The sequence below is a fragment of the Python bivittatus genome, unplaced genomic scaffold, assembly GCF_059951505.1.
Source record: "Python bivittatus isolate LINGU-HERP-01145 unplaced genomic scaffold, Pbiv_v1 ctg000580_np1212, whole genome shotgun sequence".
Lineage (NCBI taxonomy): Eukaryota > Metazoa > Chordata > Lepidosauria > Squamata > Pythonidae > Python > Python bivittatus.
In genome coordinates, this window is record NW_028277087.1 from 19,659,023 (window position 1) to 19,681,975 (window position 22,953).

At 38.9% G+C, this 22,953-nt stretch overlaps 2 protein-coding genes across 5 annotated transcripts in view; both read right to left on the minus strand.

Moving 5' to 3' along the window:
- Window positions 1–13,272, minus strand: part of CCDC175 (coiled-coil domain containing 175) — a 40,534-nt gene extending 27,262 nt beyond the window's left edge. Inside the window, exons 1-6 of the mRNA XM_015889795.3 lie at window positions 13,062–13,272; window positions 11,270–11,381; window positions 7,644–7,779; window positions 4,225–4,453; window positions 1,893–2,015; window positions 542–651 (exon numbers count right to left, since the gene is read on the minus strand). Coding sequence (XP_015745281.2) covers window positions 542–651; window positions 1,893–2,015; window positions 4,225–4,453; window positions 7,644–7,779; window positions 11,270–11,381; window positions 13,062–13,181 — 830 coding nt within the window. The 5' untranslated portion in view covers window positions 13,182–13,272. The remainder of the gene's footprint in view (window positions 1–541; window positions 652–1,892; window positions 2,016–4,224; window positions 4,454–7,643; window positions 7,780–11,269; window positions 11,382–13,061) is intronic.
- A 7,331-nt stretch (window positions 13,273–20,603) lies between these two features.
- Window positions 20,604–22,953, minus strand: part of RTN1 (reticulon 1) — a 126,666-nt gene continuing 124,316 nt past the window's right edge. For all 4 annotated transcript variants that reach the window (XM_088149713.1, XM_088149717.1, XM_088149715.1 and 1 more), the window contains 2 exons: window positions 22,786–22,844; window positions 20,604–21,833 (listed from right to left, as the gene is read on the minus strand). In XM_088149713.1, coding sequence (XP_088005839.1) covers window positions 21,791–21,833; window positions 22,786–22,844 — 102 coding nt within the window. In that variant the 3' untranslated portion in view covers window positions 20,604–21,790. The remainder of the gene's footprint in view (window positions 21,834–22,785; window positions 22,845–22,953) is intronic.

Genomic DNA, 22,953 nt, shown 5'->3' on the forward strand with positions numbered 1-22,953 from the left:
ATGTACTGCATTATGAAGATAGATGTGTATTTGATAGCTTTTCAAAATCAAAACAAAGTTGAATGGCACTCATGTGTCTAGTTTTACTGACTTACTTTGATGTTCATAGGAAAATCCAACTGCATAGGAGCTCGAGCTTTTAGGAGAGGCTCTAGGGTAGTACAGAGGGAGAATTTATATTGGCATCTCCAGTTTAAAAGGTCCCACAGTAAGAAAAGGGTGGAAAGCCTTTTCACCAACAGGTTTTGTACATTGTACTATACCATAGTATGTCTTAAACCTGGTTTGTTGAACAAATCATTGTGTCCCAGTTCATATACAATAAGCCATGTTTTATAAAACACAATTGCTGAGTTGACATGTTGCATCAAATTAAACTAATAATGACTTAATTTGAGCGTAAATGTAGTCCTAATCAGTATTTGTTACAGAGTTTTATGTCCTTTAGAATCCAATCAGATTTCTACAAGATAAACATTTTTAGCACCAAAAGAGATAAAAAATCAAGTACAAATACAACAGAGAAGTACATCTTGCTTACTTTTTTTTCATAATCTCCTCTTTCTCAGCCTTTTTCTTCTCAAACTCTTTTATTAGTTCTTTGATGGATGTTAACATTTGTTTTAACTCCTCTCTCAAATCAGTAACCATCTATGAAAAGTATAAATAAAATAACAGTATAAATTATATCTGTATAAAAAGCTCATTTTATACCGATACTGGTAATTAGTAAAAGCTCATACTAATCATATTAAAATATTAAAGGACTGAAATACAGGTAGTCCTTGGGTTACAACAACAATTGAGACTGGAATTTCCGTTGCTAAGCAATGTGGTCGTAAAGAGCAATGTCATGTGATCACATCACTTAGTGATAGCAATGCCGGCTGCCTGCATGGGTCATTAAGTGGGAAAAGGCGGGAGTCCCAGGAAAGCAGCTGGCAGGTGTGTGGGTGGGCATCACAGGCAGGCGCTCCAGAGTTGTAAATTCCACTTGTTCAGTGCCATCATAACTTTGAATGGTCACTGAACGAGTGGTTGTAACCCAAGGACTACCTGTAATTTGCATGAAGTGTCAAATCATGGCTTTATGAAGCTGATAGTGAGTCTGGGATCAAACAACCTTCCAATACTCCTCTCATCATATGCCAGCTTTGGTATGAAGACCTGGCTTGAACTAATCCAGAGTTATATATCACATGCAAACTGGGAAATTCTGGCTCAGTATCAAATAATAAAGCAGGAAAATATATAGTTTTGATAGTAGAATGGCTTGATGAAAGAGGAAGGAATTATCTTTGCAGCAAAAGCAGTACGGCAAAAGAAAGAAATAGAAGCATACAAGAGAAACTAATGGGGGGGGGAGGAGAACTCTCTTAGAGGCTTGATTCCAATTGGTGTTGAGGGTGGAGAGGTCTGCCCGGTGGCACTTATGTGGGGTGCCTCAGGGCTTGACTTTCTCACCACTCCTGTTGAACATCTACATGAAACCACTGGATAAGGTCATTCAACAGCACAGGATGAAGTATTATCTCAGTTGTATATCTCCACCCCAGGCCAGGCAAGTGATACTGTGGAGGTTCTGTCTCAGGGCCTGGAAGCGGGTCTGGATGGGGATAAACAGGTTTCAGCAAAACCCTAGCAAGACGGAGTGGCTTTGGTGTAAGGGCCTCCTAAATCTGGTGATTTTCCATCCCATTCCAATACCCCAGACTGAACTGATGTGGAATTTGGGGGTCCTCCTGGACTCATGGCTCCTGTTCAAAGAGCAAGTGGCATCCATGGCCAGGGGTTGTACCTATATAGTCCCAATTTATTCAGTGGTGGAAAAAGACATTACCAGTAGATATGAGTTTTAAAAGGCACATTACCAATGGGATAATTTAACTTACCTGATTATATCGTGCAACTTCCTCCTGTAGACTATGTAGCACTTTAAGCAGATCTCCAAACTCCTTCTCCTTTTCTGCAACCTCATATTTCTTCATCTTAAGTTTTTTCTGAAGTTCTTCAATCTACAGTCAAAAACAACTTTAATATAGCTAAAATTATTATTTGTATATTATTCAGCACTTTCTATGGAAACCTGTATTTCCCCATCTCTGTTGCTGCTTCCACTCAATTGTTGGGTGTCTCACTTTGTAAGATGCTATTCTGAACATCTATTGTTAATCCATCATTGGGGTCATCAAGCTTTACAAGTGCTAGGCAGCATTTCATGATCTTGTGCGATGATACAAAATAAATAAATACGTAGGACTGAATCTCATGAAATATCAGCCAACTCACCCCAAAATGTGATGTAATTTTACAGAATAATTCTGAAAATGTGTGTCCTCACAGAAGAAAACTGAAATTTCACAAGATTTTATGATCTCAGATTCTATACGTGCATATTTTTCAAAATGTTAATTTTTGGATTTTCTGAATGCTAACTAGTGACATTACAGTCAAGTTGGCTCTTTTTATGTTGTGCTACCAATCATGTGATGGTTTAAATGAATTAATTTTAAAAAGCCACACTCTTTCCAATGTACATTTGTTCTAATACTAACTACCATCACTTAAGGTAAGGTGTATGTTTTCTCAACAGAAACACCTTCTCCAATTAAATTATTGGAGGATTTCAGAAAAATGTTTCCTTTGGGATGATTCATTATTTTCAACTACCAATTATATTTAGGATGTAAAACTCTAAACATTTATATTACTTTATCATTTTTTTAATTGCTAGCATCTTTTACAACCTTGAATGGTTTTTTAATGTTGTTTCTTAACATAAACTACGGAATTGTTTGAAGCAAGCTGATGTTACTAGTATTTTATTTTTATTGTTAGATTTTTATCCCACCTATTTTTAGTCAACTCAAGGCAGTGTAGTAACCTAATGCACCTGCCTCCTATTTTCCCCACAAGAACAACCCTGTGAGGTAGGTTGGGCTGAAAGAGAGTGACTGGCCCAAAGTTACCCAGCTGGTTTTCATGCCTGGAGGAAGAAAAGAACTCACTGTCCTCTAGTTTCCAGCCCAGCAGGTTAGCCAAGACACCTAACTTAGTATTGATATTAACTGATCTCACACTCTTTTAAACTTTTGTTTTAATAACATTCTTTTTGACTCTTTAATAACATTCTTTTTGACTCTTAAATATCTCTGTGACATCCTTACTTATATTTCTATTAGCACAGTATCTGAGAATAACATAAGCAACTTTTTGGTCTCTGATGATACTGAATATTGGGTAGTAAAAGATAAAAATGCCAAACCTTGTTTTTACACGGGGTCCCTTTTCCAGACAGTTTAAGAAAAGGAAACTTCTTGGAATCTAATTAAGATACTCACCCCTCAAAAGTTGTCACAAAAATATCTAGTCTACAAATCAATTATGAATAAGATTGACCTAACATTCCTTCCCTCTTCCCTTTCTTTCTCACAAAAATGTTTTTTATTTTAATAATTTAACAGTCTAATCAGAGATCCTAGAGATTACCCAGCCTCGTGCTTCTCCATGATTTTCATTTAAAATCCCTGTAAGAAATAATGATAAATCAGAACCGAGACAAGATGGGGAAATTGGCATTAATTGATTTAAAGGAGTACATATATACAAAGTATAAAGTGGCCTACATATTAAACTCAGCACCTGATGACTTAATAGCCATACTCATGTAGTTTTCTTAGTAGTAATACAGAAGTGGTTTGCTTAGTTTCCAAACCCAGACAAACTTGGCTAAGTGTTGCCATCTGCCAAGACAGACACGCATATACTGGCATAACAGAAACCTGATAAAATGATCTAATAGTAGCATTATAAAATTGCTTATAGAGAGCCCAGATCTGTCTCTTCTTAATTTCTCAATTATTCACTCTATGCATTCCCATGGAGCACTGAAAGAACTTAAAAAGAACTAAGCATAAATTCACCAGTGTTGCTTGGATGTACGTTCATGGATATGTCTTAACAAATTATATAGAGGCAGCCTAGATTTAAGAGAGAAGAATCCCTAAATTGTAATGAGCAGAAATGTTTTGCAGTCCCATGACTGAGCAGATGCTTTTCACGTATAAGGCCTCATATTCAATTCCAATATACTGCATTGTATTGGTAGCTAATCTAATCCACAGAGGACTTTTCTGGGGACCCACTGGAAAGAAGAGTGCTGGATGGCCCCAAGTCTGACACTTTCACTAATGCAGTGCTATAGTTCAATTCCGGAAAATGTACCTGCAACTTTAACAATGCTTTCTTTTCTTTAAACTGAAGGGCTTCGCTAGCCATTAGTTTCTGTAGTTCTTCAATGGCAATCTCTTCCGCAACAGTTTCTTCCTCCTCTTTTTTTGTCAGGTTATGAAATTCATTAATTTTAATGTTGACAGAATGTTTTGCATCCATTTGCTGGTTTACTAGTTGGACAACTTCATCGTATTTCTCCCATATCTGACCTTGCTCCTGACTGTCAAAAGAAAATTGTAAAGAAATCCTAAAACTGACAGCAAACAACACAAGCCCTGTCTGTCTGTCTGTCTGTCTGTCTGTCTATCTTTTTAATTGTATACCAGCCCTGGACAGCTAACAATCAAGGTCAGCATAAAATAAAAAAGTACTCCCTTCAAAAATAATAAACTCACTCATGATGTGAACAAAATTGCCATCATCAAATATAAACCTACCATATAAACAAAATTGGCAATATCAAAATAATATACAGAAAACATACAAACTTATGTGCTCTTCAGATTCCAACCTTCATTCACAACATGCCCTCCTCCTGCGCTAGATGGAACAATCAAGTCTCAATTGCTCTTCTGAAACTCAGGAGGGAAGGAGTAGATTGGATCTCCATGGGGACAGAATTCCAAAAAATGAGGGTAGTAATTGGAGGGTGTTCACCCTATTCGATTTGATCCATTGAGCAAATTAATATGGAGAAGGCACTCCCTCAGATAATCTGGTCCAGACCCATGTAGGGCCTTCAAGGTGATAACAAGCATCTGGAAGCCAAGTGGCAACCAATGCAGCTCCCAAAGCAGTAGACTTGAGTATACTGTATTGGGATACTCATCATTGTTCAAACTGCCACACTTTGTACCAGCTGTACCTTCCAAATGCTTTCCAAGGACAGCCCCATGTGGAACACATTATAGTAATCCAAGTAAGAGGTGTTTAAGACATGACTGACTGCAAACAGGCCATTGTATAATTGTACAAAATCCTCCTGGCCACAGGTACTGCCTGTTGATTGAGCAGGAGCTGTGAATCCAGGAGGACCCCCAAACTACAAACCACTTCTGAACATGGGAATACAATTCCATTCATAGTCAAAGATAGTATTTCTTGGAATCATAAACCCCAAATCACTTTGTCTTGCAGGAATTCATTCTGAGTCTGTTCCTTCCCATCTAGATCCTGACAGCTTCTAGGTACTGGGTCAGCCTTCTACTGAATCACCTGTTTGGTCCAGGGCTGAGACATATAGCTATGTACCATCATCTGGTATCTTGATGATACCGGATCCTATGCTGATGGATAACCTCCCCCAGCAGTTTCATGTAGATCTTAAAAAGAGGTGGAGAGAGTAGAGAGCCCTAAGACACTATACAAACTAAAGGTCTTGGACAGATTCCCCACCACCACCACCACAAAACTGAAATTACCCCCTCAGGAAGGAGTAGCACCACTACAAAACTGTGCCCTGCACTCTATTCGTGCCAAGGCAGTCCAGAAGGATACCATGGTAAATGGTACTGAAAGCTACTGAGAGATCAGGAAGGACCAGGAAGGTTGCACTCCTCTGATCCTGGTCTCTCCAAAGGTCATCCACAAATGCAACCAATGCAGTTTCTAGACCGTACACTGGTTTCAAACCCATTGCCAAGGGTTACAACTTTACATTATGCTATGCAACTGAGTAATGTCACTAATGTTAAAAATAATTTTTCCCAACAGTGGTTTACAAATACTTCCTATCGTAATTAAATTTAGCAAAAATAAGATTAGGCAATACATTATGTTACTGTCTCTCAAATGCATAAAGTTTTTGAACAGAATCTCTAAACACTGAAACTAATATTTGAAGCTTTCAGTTACATGAGAGCCTATTGGTCATCATCCTTTGAAATCTGATTTGCACACAGAGATAATGAAGCTTAAACTGTATTTAGTACTCTCAAGGTTGTCCAATCTAAATAAGGACAGGCTGTATTTAGAAAGATATCAGCTTCTGTATTTGGATGGAGACACTATTATTCTAGTTATAAGAGAAAATTTCAGGGCTTGTAAAGCTCATCTCTCCTTTTGCATATGAAGCAGAATTTGGTTCAGTTTGCTAAATTCCTCCAACTAAAATCCCACCTCACAACATGCATATACACTGTAAGTTCCTTACCAGCTCTATGCATTTCAATAAGTCTAAAGAAAATTGCACTGATCCAAGAATAAGGGCAAATGGAAATGATGGCAAGTCAGGCAGCATAGCCAGTAATTTTCTGGTGAGGCACTTAATTCTATATAACTCCACTTCATTAATTATGTTAGCTGCCTTGTCATTAAAAAAAAAAAAAGGCATTTAAAGATGTAGCAGCCATGGCAGTCGTTTGCAGAAAAAAAGAGAGATTTTGCAGTCATAAATGGATTACTGTTTATGGTACCACAGAATTTCTTATTTTGTTGTCATTTACTTATGGAGATTACCCATAGATGTCTGCCTGATGGTGATTAACTTTAAGGAACTAAAATAAAACATTTTTGTTCATCAACCATTTTAACATATAATCACTTATCGCTTGCCGTATTTCAGTTTACCTGGCTGTTCTATTTCTAATTATTGAAAACCATTCAGAACTACATAGATAGCCAGATCTAGCACCTGTCAGAAACACTTTGAAGCAGTTGCATCTTTTCCTGGAGTCACATGGCTGCTTTTTGATGCTGCCACACAATCCTGGGAAAAGATGGGATATCCACTAGTACTTCAAAATGCTGTGCAGTCCTAGTTTGTATGTGTGTGTGTATGTGTGTGGCTGTGATATACAAACACATACATACACTCTCTCTTATAACCCTAGGGTTGCTCTTTGTAGAGGGCTGTGTTCTGAGCATGTAATTTGGTTCCACTGCAGACTGCCACACTTTGTAGTTAGCCCTGGATCCAACACCAAAAAGATACAATGCTAAATTTGCTTTCCCTAAATTTGCTCTCACCGTTATCAGCATCTCAGTGAGCAAACTATGCCATTATCACTTATATGAAAATAAGTCACTGCCAAATAATGCAATATTTATCTCTAGTAAGTGAAATCTTCCTAAAAAATGTTCATTCCAATAATTTAGGGCAGGTGGCAGCTAAGATCTCCACTCAACTGTTCGCTGGATGCAGCAGGTAAAAGAAATATATAGTCTAATTTTTCATTTTATAGAGGACTAGGCTATCATTCTTAAACTAAGACACCAACATTCTATAATCATACATGGCTTGAATTCTTTTCAATCATACTGAACAACAGTTTCATGCTATATTCATGTTGTACAAGCTCTTTTGGGTAGTTAAAATAATAGTACAGAATACATGGTCTTTAGGGTAAGGGATTGAACATTACAATTCACTATTTGCAATTGCTCATTTTTACTGAACAAATAGCGCCTACCACAGTGTTTCGTTTTGTTCTTCAGACAGCATCTGCTTTGCATACACCTGTTGTACTGCACCAATAGTTTCATTCATAGAAGCTTCTACTTCACTTAACTTGCTAAGATGAAATCGATGAGCAGCAGCCACAAGTTCTAAAATAAGGAATTTTAAGACAGAAAGACAGATATGCTAAAAAATATATATATTAAAATCCCCTCTTCAACGTTTCTGTAAGTTACTAGATCTCTGAAGTAACTGAAGTGCCAAAAGAATCATCTAGAAATTACAGAAGTTGTAGGAAAACAAGGCCCAGGTAAAGCACTGACTCTTTAAAGGCTAACCACATTGAAGTGATACTTGGATCAATCCTTGAGACTTCATCTTAGATCAATGATGGCAAACCTTTTGGGCTCAGTGTATCAAAGATTCAGAAAATGCCTAACTTGACTCTGCTGGCATATCACCCACTGCCCCAAACAAAAGAGAAACAATTCTTTACATATTCATTTATTTAAAAAAAATACAGTCCAATCATGTGTGGAGTTATGTATTATACAAAGAAATGTCAAATAATTACAAAAATTAAATACGAGTAAAACAAACTCAGTTTCTTCGGTAACTCAAACAGGGAGAATAGGTGTCGGGTATTGGTGAACGCTGGCATGTCACCCAAAATGTCGTGGTGTGTTACCTTTGACACACGTGTCATAGGTTCGCAATCACTGTCCTAGATATAAGTCTGTTATATTGCATAACTCAGTTTCCACAGAAACAAGCACATGGAAATTCAGAGTTGGAGTATAAAAACAGTAATCCTCTTTTACTATTTGCCAGATGATACTGAATGGTCTGTTAACTCCAAATATGGGGCTCCAAATAGATACAATATGGTGAAGAGTCGCTTTGTGTGAGATGGGTGGCTATATAAATGTGACATATTAAATAAATAAATAAATTCCATGAATTTGTTTATTCTCTTGTAAAGCAAATGAAGTTATTTTTTCATATTTACCTTCTGCTTATTCTACCACCTCTTCAGCCCAAGGTTGAAGCAAACAAGCAAACAAGGATCCATAGTTACACTCCTCCTTTTTGGATAGCACAATACCTGGAAAATCTTGATATTTGATAGTATTATCAAATATTTGATATCTGCAGGGATATTTGATAATATCTACAGGGAAGCTGGGCCTATTAGACTGGCCCTTCCCAGATGATGGATGGACCTGACTGGGTTCCAAAGGGAGCTTGGGGTTGTTCTGGAAGGTCTGCTACACCATCTGGATGAAGCCTTGGTGGCTGCCGGGAATGGAAGAACGGCTGCGGCTTTGGACTGGATTGTGCCTGAGCAGCCTCTCCACACCCATGGATCCTGGAACACTCCATGGTTTACAGGCAAGCTAAGGGAGTTTAAGAGGTCAAAGAAATACCTAGAGCGCTGCTGGTGAACAACAAAGAGTGAAAACAGTCAAACATGACCTAGAGCCGCTCTTAGAGCCTACCTTGTGGTAGTAAGGGTGGAAAAACATATTTCTGTACTCTTATTGCATCCGCAGATAACCATCCAGCACCCCTGTTTCGAGTGACCTGGATCCTCCTTGGAGTGAGTAATTCTAGGATCCACTTACAGGGTCGCTATGAGGAATATGCTGTGCATCTAGCAGATAAAATTGCTCAGATTTACTCTGCACTGGACTCCAGCCTTGGGGCAGGGCCAGTGGAGGTTATGGGGGCTGAGTCTTGCATAGTTATCTGGAAGGAGTTCGACCCCTTTGAACCTGAGGAAGCGGACAGGATTCTCATAGTTGTTAGTTGGGCCACTTCTGTGTTAGATCTGTGCCCCTCCTGACTGGTTAAGGCTGCCTGGGAGAGGATGTGTGATTGAGTCTGGGTGGTAGTTAATTCTTCCTTGAGGGAGGGGGTGGTCCTGCCAGCTCTTAAGGAAGCAGTGGTATGTCGCCTCAAGGGGCCATCACTCAACCCAATTAATCTGGACAGTTTTCATCCTGTCTCCAACTTTCCCTTTTCCTCTCTCCCCTCTTATTTAACATGTACATGAGGGTGAGGTGATCTGATAGTTTGGGGTGAGGCATCATCTGTATGCTGATGATACCCAGCTTTATATCTCTACCCCAGAGTGCTGGATGTCCTGTCCCAGTGTCTGGAGGCTGTAGGAGCCTGGATGGGATCAATGGGCTTCAGCTTAACCCAAGCAAGACTGAATGGCTTTGGGTACTTGGGTCTTCCGGTGTCAAGGTTTTTCCACCATTATTCTTGGATGGGGTGGCACTGCCCTAGACAGATCTGATGCACAATCTGGGGGTCCTCTTGGACTCATGGCTCCTGCTGGAAGAGCAGGTGGTAGCCCTGGCTGTGACCTTTGCACACCACAAACTGGTTGTGTACCAGTTGTGCCCATTCCTGGACTGGGAGGCTCTGCTCACTGTCACTCATGACCTCCCATCTGGATTAATTCAATGTGTTCTACATGGCGCTGCCCTTGAAGAGCATTCAGAAGCTTCAATTGGTGCAGAATGCAGCTGCATGAGTAGTAAATGGTGTCAGGTATTCGGCACATGTAACACCACTGCTTCGTGAGCTGCACTGGTTGCCAGTGTGTTTCTGGGTGCCATTCAAGGTGCTGGTTGTCACCTTTAAAGCCGTTCATGGCTTGGGACTGGGTTACCTGAGGGATCACCTTTGCCCAGTTGTTTCTACCCGTCCAATCCAGTCTAGCAGGATGGGCATGCCCTGGGTCCCGTCAGCCAAGGAATGTTGTTTGGCAGGGACTTGGAAGCGGGCCTTTTCTGCCATAGCGTCTGTCCTCTGGAACATTCTCCCTCCAGAGGTTAGAATGGTCCCAACCCTGTTGGCCTTTCGTAAGGCCTTGAAGACCTGGTTATGCGCCCAGGCCTAGGGTCCTGAGTGTGTTCAGGGAACTGTTTCCTGGTTATTTTAATAATAAAATATAATATCGATTATAATTTTCTCAGCTGCTGTATATATTTAATTTTTTGTACTGTGTTTGTAATTTAATTTTAACTGATTTTATAATTGTTCACTACACAGAGTCACTTATTTGAGATGGGCGGCCATATAAATTGAATAAATAAATACATAAATACATATTTAAATGCATTAAGGCCAGGCAACATAATTCACACTCAACTCTCCATCACAAACCCTCTCTAGTCTTCTATAGGACTCATCCTTTCAGATCATTAATAAGAGTTTGAAAGAAGCTGCTGTCATGAACAATAGGTTATTAAAACTTAATCCTTTTTTGCAACAGATCAGTTTTCACTTGGTGATACGTTAGTGGGGATCTAGAAATAAGCAGTTCTGCAGTATGTAAAGCCCAAATATGAATTGATTTTACAATTTTTTTCTAAATCAAGTGTAAATAATAAGACTATACTAAGTGAAATTTATATATTGTTGAGTGTTTCTTAGTTTCCTCTTTTTAGACATAAAAATTATATCTCAATTTCTGTGATCCAAATCCAGATTCTGCAGTTAAAATAAGTTATGTAAAGCTGCATAGTTCTCCTTAAAATAAATGATTGTGATTAGTAAATTTATTATATATTATATTCTCCAATACATTTCACTCTAAGATGAAATGAATTAACTTAGAAATACCTTCAAATTCTTTCATAACAATTGCTGGGAATCCCTTGATTCTGATACGGAGATTACAGTTTTTTATGGTCTCTTCTTCCAACAGTTCAATTATAAGTTTTCTTTCCTCTTCCTAGAAATTGACAGATACATGATCAAAGGAAAGAAATGTGATGGGCCATATCCTTACTAAATTAAGGTATAGATTTTTTTTCTTGCAGATAAAGTGTATACAAAAAAATCACTGTCTAGATCTCTAATAAATTTAAGTGAATGGGACAAGGCAATTACAAAATAAATGCCTTGCCTAGAAGCACTACTGGGAAGTATAAGATGGAGTTAATTCTACACACAAAAAAAATAAAGCCCATGATGGTACTTGTTTTTGTATATATCTGTGCTCACATCAATAGCTGCAGTTAATTTATGCTCATATAGTGCCATACCAGCTAAATTTTAAGTACAAAGTTACTAATACCTGATTTTTCAAATGTTCCAATGTTAGTGAGAAATATTTTGCCCACATTCTAAAAGCCATATTATACATCATCCCATTGAATATTTTTACAGTATGCTTCAATGTTTCACTAGCTTTCCACTAAACAGCAAAAATTATATTGGATGAGTAGTGAAGAGAAAATAAAAAGTTGCCCTTTCCCATGAGAAATGTATTGTTCAACATACTATAGTCAAAGGAAAGAAGAGAGAGAAGAAAGCCTGTTCATCTACTGCAACAACACTTGGTCATTCAAAGCAAAGTATCAGTAAGACATTATCAAAGAGGAAGTAAAGAATTTCTCATTGAAAGAGCGGAACATTTTTTGCAAGACCTTTGTTATGCTGTTGGATAATATACATGCCACCAAATAAAAGCTATTCATCAGCAACAGATACATACAACTATTGCACGTTGAAAACTCCTTTCTTTTCATATCCTAAAACAAGATTAATGGTAGTACAGCAGTACCATACTGTTTCTAGGAAAACTCTGTATTGCACTATACTTTATTTGAGGGAAATTAAAACAATTACATATCAAATTTGTTTCCAGATGCTCAAAGTGTTTGTTTGGCAAGCTCTGAGTAACCTTGATTCATTCTCACGGAAACATTTTCTTCACTGTTCCTTCTACTTATCAAGGTTTAAGAGCCAAACCCCTCTTCTAATGCCATCACCTATCAAATTGAGGATCACTGCCAAGTTGCCAATTATATAGAGTACTGGGTGAAATATCCAGGGTATCGGTTCTTTTAACTAAATTGTCAAGATGTTTACACTGAGATTAATTTTATAACTAAAATACTATTCTAATGTCAACATCTTATTTTAATATGATTTGGTATGTCATTTTTATTACTATAGATTTATTGGTAATTTATATCACTGGTATGCTGCCTTGAGAACAAGTGTCAAAAATAGGTTATGAGTCTACCAAATATTCATTTTTTTCTCCCCAGACTGTGGAAGATAATGGCATGACTAAATATTCTCAGCAAGTTTAATAGAACAGCAGGATTTTGAAACCAGGTTTGAATCCAGCACGGTCTGGAAAAGCAAGTTGAGCAGAGGGGATGGGAGAGAGGATGAGTTGTAAGATATATTGTGTGCAGGTTTTTTTGAAGCCTAACATTCTCCAAGCATAGATCTTTTCTGTAGGGTAACCCTGGGTATACAGCAACCCTGAATAACTAGTACCCAAATATTCATCCATAGATCCAACAGAAGTCAATTTAGTCTAGCCCAAATTTTGTCAACAAAAACTTTCTACTACTTATGTGTCTAAAGGCACTACTTTTTTAGATTTTGATATTACCAATTTTTTAATAGCTTTGACAGCATCTTCAAGGTGCTGTACAGTTTCTTTGTTGAATAGCAGTCCTTCATTCTGAAGCTGTTTTTCTAAACAAAAAGGAAAAACAAAGAAATCTGACATCTTCAAAACACTTTTCAGTTTTCAAATAATATTAAATAAAATAATGCTCTGAAACTTGGCAGTTAACTTCATGGTTATTGGTTTCACATTTTAGTTGCAGGCAGGATTGTGGAAGCCAAATAACCAGTGATGGGACTATATGAGGAATCCAGCAGCTCACCCCCAGTTCTTACTGCCTGAAGGAGCCAGGTGGCCAGTCATGCAGCAGGGGACCCTGTCTACAATATTAGAGTCCACAAGCTGAAATAAATCCCAGATCACTGCTCAAGATCTTGCCCAAGTTATTTCTACAGGTTCTGCCAAAGTGAAGTCAAGAGATGAACTAATATGACCAATTTGTAAACAATTCCTCTTAAAAAGGTCACCTTTAATAAGGTTATTGGATGCCATTCTACTCATGCAACGGCAGAGAAATGCTGATGCTTCATTGCCTTTAGCATAGCATGGGTCCTAACATATGGAAATCTATGGTTAGTTCTGTTCTGTTCTATTCTTGCCTTTCTCCACCATCACTCTAGGTATTGTTTTGGCTGCTTCATCTCCCAGAGCTTCTTGGTAAACCAGGGATCACCACTGAATCTGAGAGCAAAAGAGGTCACCTAGGAGCAATCTTTGTCATTTTCTGGAATTCTGGAATTCAGAGATGGCTGAATTCTGGAATTCATCAATCTCAGAATTCCAGAAATAGAATTTCTGAGATGTGGCCAAGCTGCCTACCACATTGCTGGGAAAATATCTAAAAACTTGCTGGAAACAAATGAACTGATAAGGCATTTGAAGTGAGTCAACTTAATTGGACCTCCCCCACCCATGGACATGGTATTTTTGGTATTGACTAGCCATTTTGATGTTGACCAGGAAATGATCAGACCATGACAAAAGACTGATGTCAATTTCCTCCACTTCACCATGTATACTTTTTTTACATGCCGTTCACCACATGACACTGTAATCTCTCTCTCTTCTCTGAGAGTTTAGGAGAAGGTGGACTGTATATACCATTCTGACAGCTTCTATATATCCCTTCCTGCAAACCACTGAGTGCTTCTAAATAGTTCCTAAAGCTAATACACTGTATATAGTAATCTAAGTGTCAAGGTCTATAAGTTCAATTCTTACTAGGTTTGAAACCCACAGAATAATAGCTGGCTGCCCATATTTGATAGCTCTCCATAAGGATGAAACCATGGTGCCTCCTGGTGGTCAAAGTATGAAAAATGGAGAATGTGAGACTCACTCAAAGTATGTCATAGAGGCAAAAAGTTCTGTTTTGAAATATTTCATTATATGCAGCACATTAAAAAAATATCAGAATGAAGATGACTACAAAGACACAACAAAAGAAGGTTCTGAAACACAAAGTTCTCAGAACAAGAGATTATGAGCTAGATGAGAAAATGATACTCAACTGCAAAAGTGCCAGGGAGCATAATAAGAGTACTAGGCTACAATTGGCCATGCCTTGTGAGAAGTTATAAACGTGCAAACTATAATGCTTCAGAGTCATTGCAAGCAATTAAGGATTTTGGAACTCAAACCTAGTCTGGTCAGATAAACTATAAACTGGTGAAATATGTATGGGGGTATGTGTATGTCAGTGAGCAAGTGCAAATTTTAGTTCATAATGAACAATAATAACTGCAAATCCTTTTTTTTCCTACATCCTGAATTGATAGATTAGTGCTTTCCAAACCTTGATAAATTACCCAAAATTGGGTAAAAGTGGTTTTTCTTTGGGTAACAACCCATAAACCCATTCACAACAGGGACATTTAAAATGACTTAAAGATTGCCATGTGTACTAAAATATATTTGAAAATCTCCCAAAGTATTCCTATTAAGGTGAAAATCGATGAAATTACTAATTGTAATTTGTTGAAATGACATAAAGATAATTCAGTGATACTGTTTTTATAATACAGGTAGTCCTCAAGTTACAACCATTTGTTCAGTGACGGTTCAAAGTTATGATGGTGCTGAAGGAAGAGACAACCAGTCCTCGAAGTTCCAGTGATTGCAGTGTCCCTGCAGTCACCTGAACAAAATTCCAGCACTGGGCAACCAGCTTGCATTTACGACCAGTTGCAGCATCCCGCAGTCACATGATCACCATTTGAAACCTTCCCTGCCAACTTCCCACAAGCAAGGTCAATGGGGAAGCCAGCAGGGGAGGTTGCCACTCTGGCCTTTCTTTGCTCGCAGGCACTGTACCCTCCTTCCCCTCTTCGCTCAAATGCACCAGCCCTCCTTCCCCTTTGCTCACACACACACCCACACACACACCATGCCCTCCTACCCCCTTCACTTGCATGTATGCACACACCAGCACCCTCCTTCCTCCCTGAGTTTGGGTAACAAAGAAAAAAGTTTGGAAAGCACTGTTCTAGATAAATAAGAACAAGCAGCATCTGAATTATTATAAAGACCTTCTTTATCTCTCTCCATGTGACAATATATTCATGAAGTATACCGTAAGATATTTGGTTGGAGGATCAAGACACTGGCTTCAGCAGAGAAAGGTATAGAATAAAAGTAATAAGTAGGGAAGGAATGAGAAAGCTTTCTAATTAGTCTAATTAACAGATTGTTGAGGAAGAGGAGCTTAAAGCCAGCATGCAAATTACCAGTGTTTGTGTGTTGCTGTTTAGTCCTTAAGTCATGTCCAACTCTTCGTGACCCCATGAACCATATTGCGCCAGGCCTCCTGTCCTTGTGTTTGTGTAGCTCAAGTTAAACTGACCCAGTCAACAATTTTATTGGCTATATACCTGTCAGATTGTTCCTAGACAGTTAGTTTACACTACATCTTTTGAATGATAGAAATACGCTCCCTTTCCCATTGCAAAAAATAACAAAATTAATGGGATGAGTCATAATTTCCAACTTTTGAAATGAGACGTGAAACATATTCCCAGTAACGTCCAATCTGTTAATAATTTTCAGAAGTTGTGACTTAAAACTAATTGTTAGTAACACTGAAATGAAGCAACAACAGTTATTACTTCCTGTAACTGAATTCTAATCCTAATTCCATATATTCTGGATATAAGATTTACAGAGATAAGGCTCTGGAACAGCTTTAAAGAGATTAGGGCAGCTATGCCTGGGCCCGTGGGGAGAAAACGAACTCCTGGAAGCTAAATCTCGGCATAGGGTGCAACTTGGCGGAGGGTGCCGGTCCCCTCACTAAGGCTGTAACTAAGCGAGGCTCAATCCGTGGGGAGAGACTAGAGACAGCGTAATCTGCTGTATTTCTGTGCGTTTAGTTTTCATAGGAAGACAGGAGGGAGAAAAAAAGAGGCAATATTAAGAGATGCTGAAGGGGTGGGCTGGGGGATCGTTCGCCTCTCCCAGTCCGAGGGTGCAGCTCTTCTCCCACGAAGCCCAACGTCGGAGCTCCTCTCAGTCGCACGTTCAAGATGGCCACGAGCCACCCTCCACGCGCGTTTCCAAACACGGGAGCCTTAGCAATCGCGGAGGAGAGGATGGAAAGCGCTCACCCACGCCGTGCAGATGCCTCAGCGCTGCCGCCGCAGATTTGGAGCAGCCAGACGGGGGATGAGGCGCCATGACCGCCAAAGCCAAGCCAGACCGCGCGGGCGGTTACTATGACAACCGGAGGCGGCTGATCTGCGCGTGCCCCGCGAGGGCCGCCGGAGGCCGCTGTTCCGAAGCCGCCGAGAGAAAGAGCAGGGGCGGGTTGAAAATGCTCTTTGTCTTCTATTTTCCCAGTCGCCCTCCGCCCCGCCCATTGGAAACCGGGTAACTGCAACGTGTTTGGGGTTTTTTTGTGCAACAGCTGAGAGGACCTTTTAATAATAATATATAAGAATGGTGGATGCAGCAACCTATCAGTTATAAGCATGTTTTCCTTTCTTGCATTTAAATAATTATATCTGTGTTTAATTAATAATATGCGAAATGAAGGCATCTGTTTCCAGATACGCAGTTGCTGAAATTGCAGTCTTTTATATAACTAGAATATGTTATTACCTGTCTGTCTATGGTTAATCTGGGAATAAGCTGTAAGATGATAAAACAGGCATTGCATAGAACTACATTTTTAGCTTACACTTTTTAGAAATGTAATTAGACCTATTCAACTCAGCGTAAAACCTTTTTAAAAATGAAAGTAAATTATTTCAGTGGTTCACCCAAGCATCTTATTTGAGAAATCTATTCAGGAGAGGCTCTTAAGGACAAATATATTTAACATATGCACCAGGAACATCAAGCTGGTCAGCAGAATGCAGTAATTTGTCTCATTTTAATGTTTTCCTTCAAAGAGCTGTAAGGTTTTTCCTCCATTTATCCTCCAAATTCACCAGTATCGTTCAGACTGAGAAAGAAGCCCCTTTTAGAAGGATAGTTAGTAGTCACCATGTTCAGCAGCAGTCTTTTAATATTATGAGAATCAGTAACGAGAATACTTATTTATTTACACTAGTTAGAGCTGGCCCAAACAACATGGCCTCTAGGCAGAGTACAGAAAGTCATATACATGACATCATCAGGGCTCTTCTGGACATGAACAGACGATGTTGCCTCCATCCCACTGTGGATGCAGCTTGTGCCCATGCCTTCCTGTTCTGGTTCTGCAGTGATGCTCCTCCATTCTGACTGGCACAAGCTAGGCTGAGCAGTCAGTCTATGGTGAATGGCATGGAGATAAGTTTAGTGGTGGTGGCTTGCCCTGCTTCTGTTGGCCATCTGAGGCCAAAGTAGGCACACACATGGATTTTGGGGGCTGTTTGCCTTTTGGAAGTGGGATGATCAGGGCTTTCCCCACTGTACCAAAGAGTCATCTCTCCCACTTGTCTTGTCAACTCATGGAAGAAGAGAAGTCGGGAGAGATCTTTTGGGTGCCAGTTCTCCTAGCATCAAGAACACCCCATTCCCCCACCAAAGGGAAGGAACCCATGGGAGAAGGGAAGAAGCTGATAACCGGTGGAGAAGTGACAGCAAAAAGACCCCCTTCCCCTTATTCTCTGCCCACATTTTTGCCAGGGGGACAGGAGAAGCAGGGGTACAGAAGTGTCAGAAAAAACCTTTCATGCAAAGAGCTGTCGCAGAACAAAACATTCCCACCAGCTCTCTCCTTCCCTCCTCTACCCCCATGCTTCTGGTATGAACAGAAATGCATCACTGCTGAAGCAGAACAAGGGTTGGAAGAACCTTATTCAACATTTAAGAAGATACTGTATACTTCTCAGTCAGCTCCTGAACTGGATGACAGCACTTAACTGCTGCTGTGCAGAAGAATCCAGAGATACTGTGAGGATAAAATGGAAGGTGCAGGGAAAATATATGCTGCTTTGAGCTCTTTGGGGGAAGAACAGTAATACAGTTAGAAAAAGGTAAGATTCTTAAATATAAATACATGTGTGGGTAGATTGCCCCAGTTGCCATGATGGCACCTCATCCTATGCAACTAGCTCATCCTATGCATCTAATAAACTAGGGTAACAAAATGCAGTAACACCTATGCCCAGATAAATATTATGGATTAATATTCACACATTCATACAATAGGATAAGATAGTGGATTGTGGATTCCCACCATATGCTTTCACACCTGAGTAGGGGATTTCAGTCTCAAGTCTTTTTATTTTTAGTCCAACACTGGCAATGATCTTGGATTAAAAATAAGAGAAATATACAATAATGCCCCTCTTCTCACTCCTAATTCCGTAAAAATATTCCTCCAGGTTTAACAAATCTAGTATCATCTTCTCCGTGCCTCCTGGGACTGTTCTATTATGCTGAAGGATCATAAAATGTCTGCTGCGATAGACAAGGCTTTCCAGAAGCAGGGATATTTTTTTTTAAGACAAATAGTATTCTTTATTTCTCTTGCTGTGCCAGCTTAGTTTCAAAATTACATTCCAGAAGTCAGTGCTAAATCTAATATCATCCTTCTTCTGTCTCTACTCCATCGCTGCATTTCATGACTTTTTTTTTTAGTTTCATACCTGATTGCAACTGCATAATAGACCCAAAACATAAACACTACAATCATCCCCCTTTTTACTGCTAAGTGCTTGGAAAATGAATAAAAGCTATTTTGCAGAGCTCATCTTTGAAAAAAAATTCTGTTTGTACTGATTGCAATGGTAGTATGTTCATGTTTTTTCATAAATTTTAACCAACACCCTTGAAGACCCTTGTGTGTTTTCTAGAGCACAGAACATAAGCATGGGCTGCAAGTTAAACCATGTGACATTACACAACTGAAGGAACTTGGGGAAAATATTTATTCATTGGATTTATATCCTTCTTTTCCTTTATGGTGAAAATACCTTTCCAAAATGGTGTTCAAGGGATCAAGAAAACTCACCAGGAGTGCTCCTGTCTCATCTAGATTAAGCATAAATGTATTTTTTTCATGTAATACATTACTAATACCAAACAGTTTTCATACCTGGACAATTTCCCTAGATTACAACCTTGCAGGATTTTACCCATTAGTGGAAAGATATTCTCTGGACCCCTAGCTTATTCACAAAAAAGATAAGGAATAGACTTAATATAACTGTTTTGCAAGGTCAGCAATATCTGTCTTCACAGTCCTATTCATTCAACTATTTCTGTTTTATATGTAGAAGATTCCAAGTTTAATCCCCAGTTTCTTCAGGTAACATGGGGGAAAAGTGAGTCTGAAACCTACTTCTAATCAGTGTAGAGTTAGACAATTCTGAATTAGATGCACTCATAGCCTGGCTTGTAAGGCAATTTCCCATGTACCTCTTCTAATAGGTAATATTCTAGGTGGGACCTTTTTCTTGATAAAGCATGTGAAATTGTCAAATTTATGAAAAAAGACGTTTCCAAAGACATTTAATACATTCTTGAGACCGTAGTTCTATGTTTCTCTCATAGTACATAACGCTGAGCCACAAAACACCAATGTGATAAAAATGGGCGTGTCTGTTGTACTGGCATGTGCTTCTGTGAATTATATTTGATACAGCAATCTCCAGATCCACTTATGAACTGGCTGCCTTGGCAGCTGGAAGTAATAGAACTGGATTTCTGAAAGATACTATCTAGTCACAGTGCTGCTCAGAAAATGTTACCTGTTAAAGGCAAATTCCTCAGCAGAATCTGAGAGCTCTTAGCAATATTGTGATAGGCTGAAAATAGTGCAGTATATAAATTCATAGTATTTCCAGTGATGATGACTGTGAGCAAAATGGCAAAAAGACCCTCCTTTTAACATTTAGTAACATTTATTTCTGCATTCAGTATCAAGTACATAAGTGCAAATATTTAAGAATCCATAATTAAATCCTACAGAGAACGTCATACAAATTTGTGATACATATTACAAGCTGGAAGTCTTAATTTCCCTTACATGTAATCAGACCACTGATCCCTTAAGAGCAACAAAAAAAAAACCCAAAAAGAAAACAAAACAAAAGGTACTGGGTGTGTAGGTTTTATTTTCAATTTTTTGAAGAGAGTTATACAAAATGAATTATGCCATTAAGTACTAATTGCTCCTTGGCTTGTTTTTTAATTAGATGTGCCAAAAGAGAAACAATGACACTTGAAGACATCAGTTTATGATTCTAAATAGTCAAGATAAAGCCAACCAGCAAACCCAGTGGACGTAGAAGCAAAACTGCATCAGTGCACTAAGCAGGAAAGCCCTAGCCACATGTAACATTCAGAGTTATTTAAGCGATGCTGATAGAAGAAGAAATAATAGTAGAAGCACTAGATAATAAAAAATAGAAAGTTCAATAGTAACTTTAGGTTCTCACCATCATGCACTTAAGAAGCAACACAAGAACCACACCTAGAACACTTTTCTCTTTACTATACTTTAGTGCTTGACACACATGATTGCAAATAGTCTAAGATAGTACAGAAACAGCAGGAGAAGTGGGGTGGGGGGAAGCTGCTTCATTATTTCACATCTCTGAGATCATGGTGTTTGAAAGAAAGAGGAGTGAAGACAAATATAACACATTCAGAGCAATGGTGTCATTCCAGCAGCACCCTCGCTACATTCAATCCAAACATACTTTTTTCCCCCCAGGATGGAACTGGAATAGAAAAAATAGTTCTGCAAATTTGAAGCAGAAGCTGGCTGTGCACAGTGCTGATTGGCTGCTTTCTCATGATGTCACCGAATGTTTTCTTCCCAATCCCTAAAATAACTTTGTACTTTAAAAGAAGTAGTATGTTGTATGGAAATATATGTATATGTGTGTGTGTGTGTGTATATAAGAAAATGAACAAAAATTCATGAACATTTATGCAGTGCTCTCAATTTTTTTTGGAAAGCTGGGCAGCCAGCCTGAATAACAGGGCAGAAGGGAATAAAGAACAAGGTTGGTGGCTGAGCCCATTTTCATGGCATTTATGCCTGTCATTTTGGTTGTGAATTTAAGAGGAAGTCAGGCTCAACCTAGGACTGAGGGGCATGCTGCAACACTGTGAGTTTTTCCATTTTACATCTGCCTTCACCCAGAGAGAGAGAGAGAGAGAGAGCAAGAAAAAGAGAGATGAATAATAAATTATAAGTAAAAAGAACAGAGCTGTTTTCATCCCAGACTCCCTTATCATTCACTCCTGTAGTTGATAGATTCTTGCTGCTACTTTTACTCAGCCTTCCTCTTAGCGCCTGGGATTTTTGCTTGGATTCTGGAGGTAAAAATAGGATTACAAAAAAGGAAGAATTAGACATTCAATATAGCCATTTCACTGCATAATTAATTTTCTCTGTTTGAAACTGACCCTCGGGTAGAATTCCTTTCATTCAGAAACATTCATTATTGAGTTATAGTCATCATACATGGAAAGAGCTTCTCTTCTTTTCTATTTAAACTTGCAAAGGCCTGGCAGAATATTGAAAAAAACATGGCTGGTTTAAATGGTTACAATCAGGGGCTACATTTGTGGTTTCATGTGCTCTGAGGAACCTTTTCTGAATTATTTCTGGAGCACTGCACAACCCTAAAAGAGAGTGTATGAACTTAACGTAGTAGTTCCTTTCCAGGGGAGCAGGAAACATTTTGCTGTAGATAGCTAAGGTATTTTTAAGGAGATGTTATCCCTAACAATTGCAAGAGGGTGAATCACAAAAGATTGGCCATTTGGGACATCTGGGGCATTGAAAATAATAGAATGGTCTGGAGCAATGCAGGCTGACTTGATCACCCATAGGACCATAGTTATCACTCCTTCAATAGCCATGCTAATGTGATATTGTCAGTATGTCCTAAATCTGGAGAGAATACACTTAAATCTGCAAAAAGTACTACGCACTTTACTCAAACTGCCAACTAGAGCCAGATGCAAAGCCATCTTCATATTAAAGTACAGATATCTCTGAGCAACAGCTAGCCTCATCTGAACTACAAAAGAATTCACTATCCAAAGCTTTTTTTATATTAGCTGTCTTGGGAGGGGGGGACTTTCGTGGCTATAGTGAAGCTGATAGTACAGTAGTTGCTGCCCTAAGTAACTGTAGGACACTGAATTATGTGTCCCTAATACAAATCACAAATCACATAGAAATCAGGCAAGCAGTTTTCTGCTCATCCTGGTATTAAATCACTTGACCGTGAGAAAAACGTTGTGTTAGATTACTCACTTTGCCACAACAGTATTTATGTGGGTCCTCACAAGTCCCAAGTATTGGTCAATCTGTGCCTGAAAAAGAAGAGAAAGAAATCAACTGGGAATCAACTCGATGTATGAATTTATATATTTTATAAAGGTGATTTTACCAAGCTCTTAACATGTATGTCTGCCATATTCC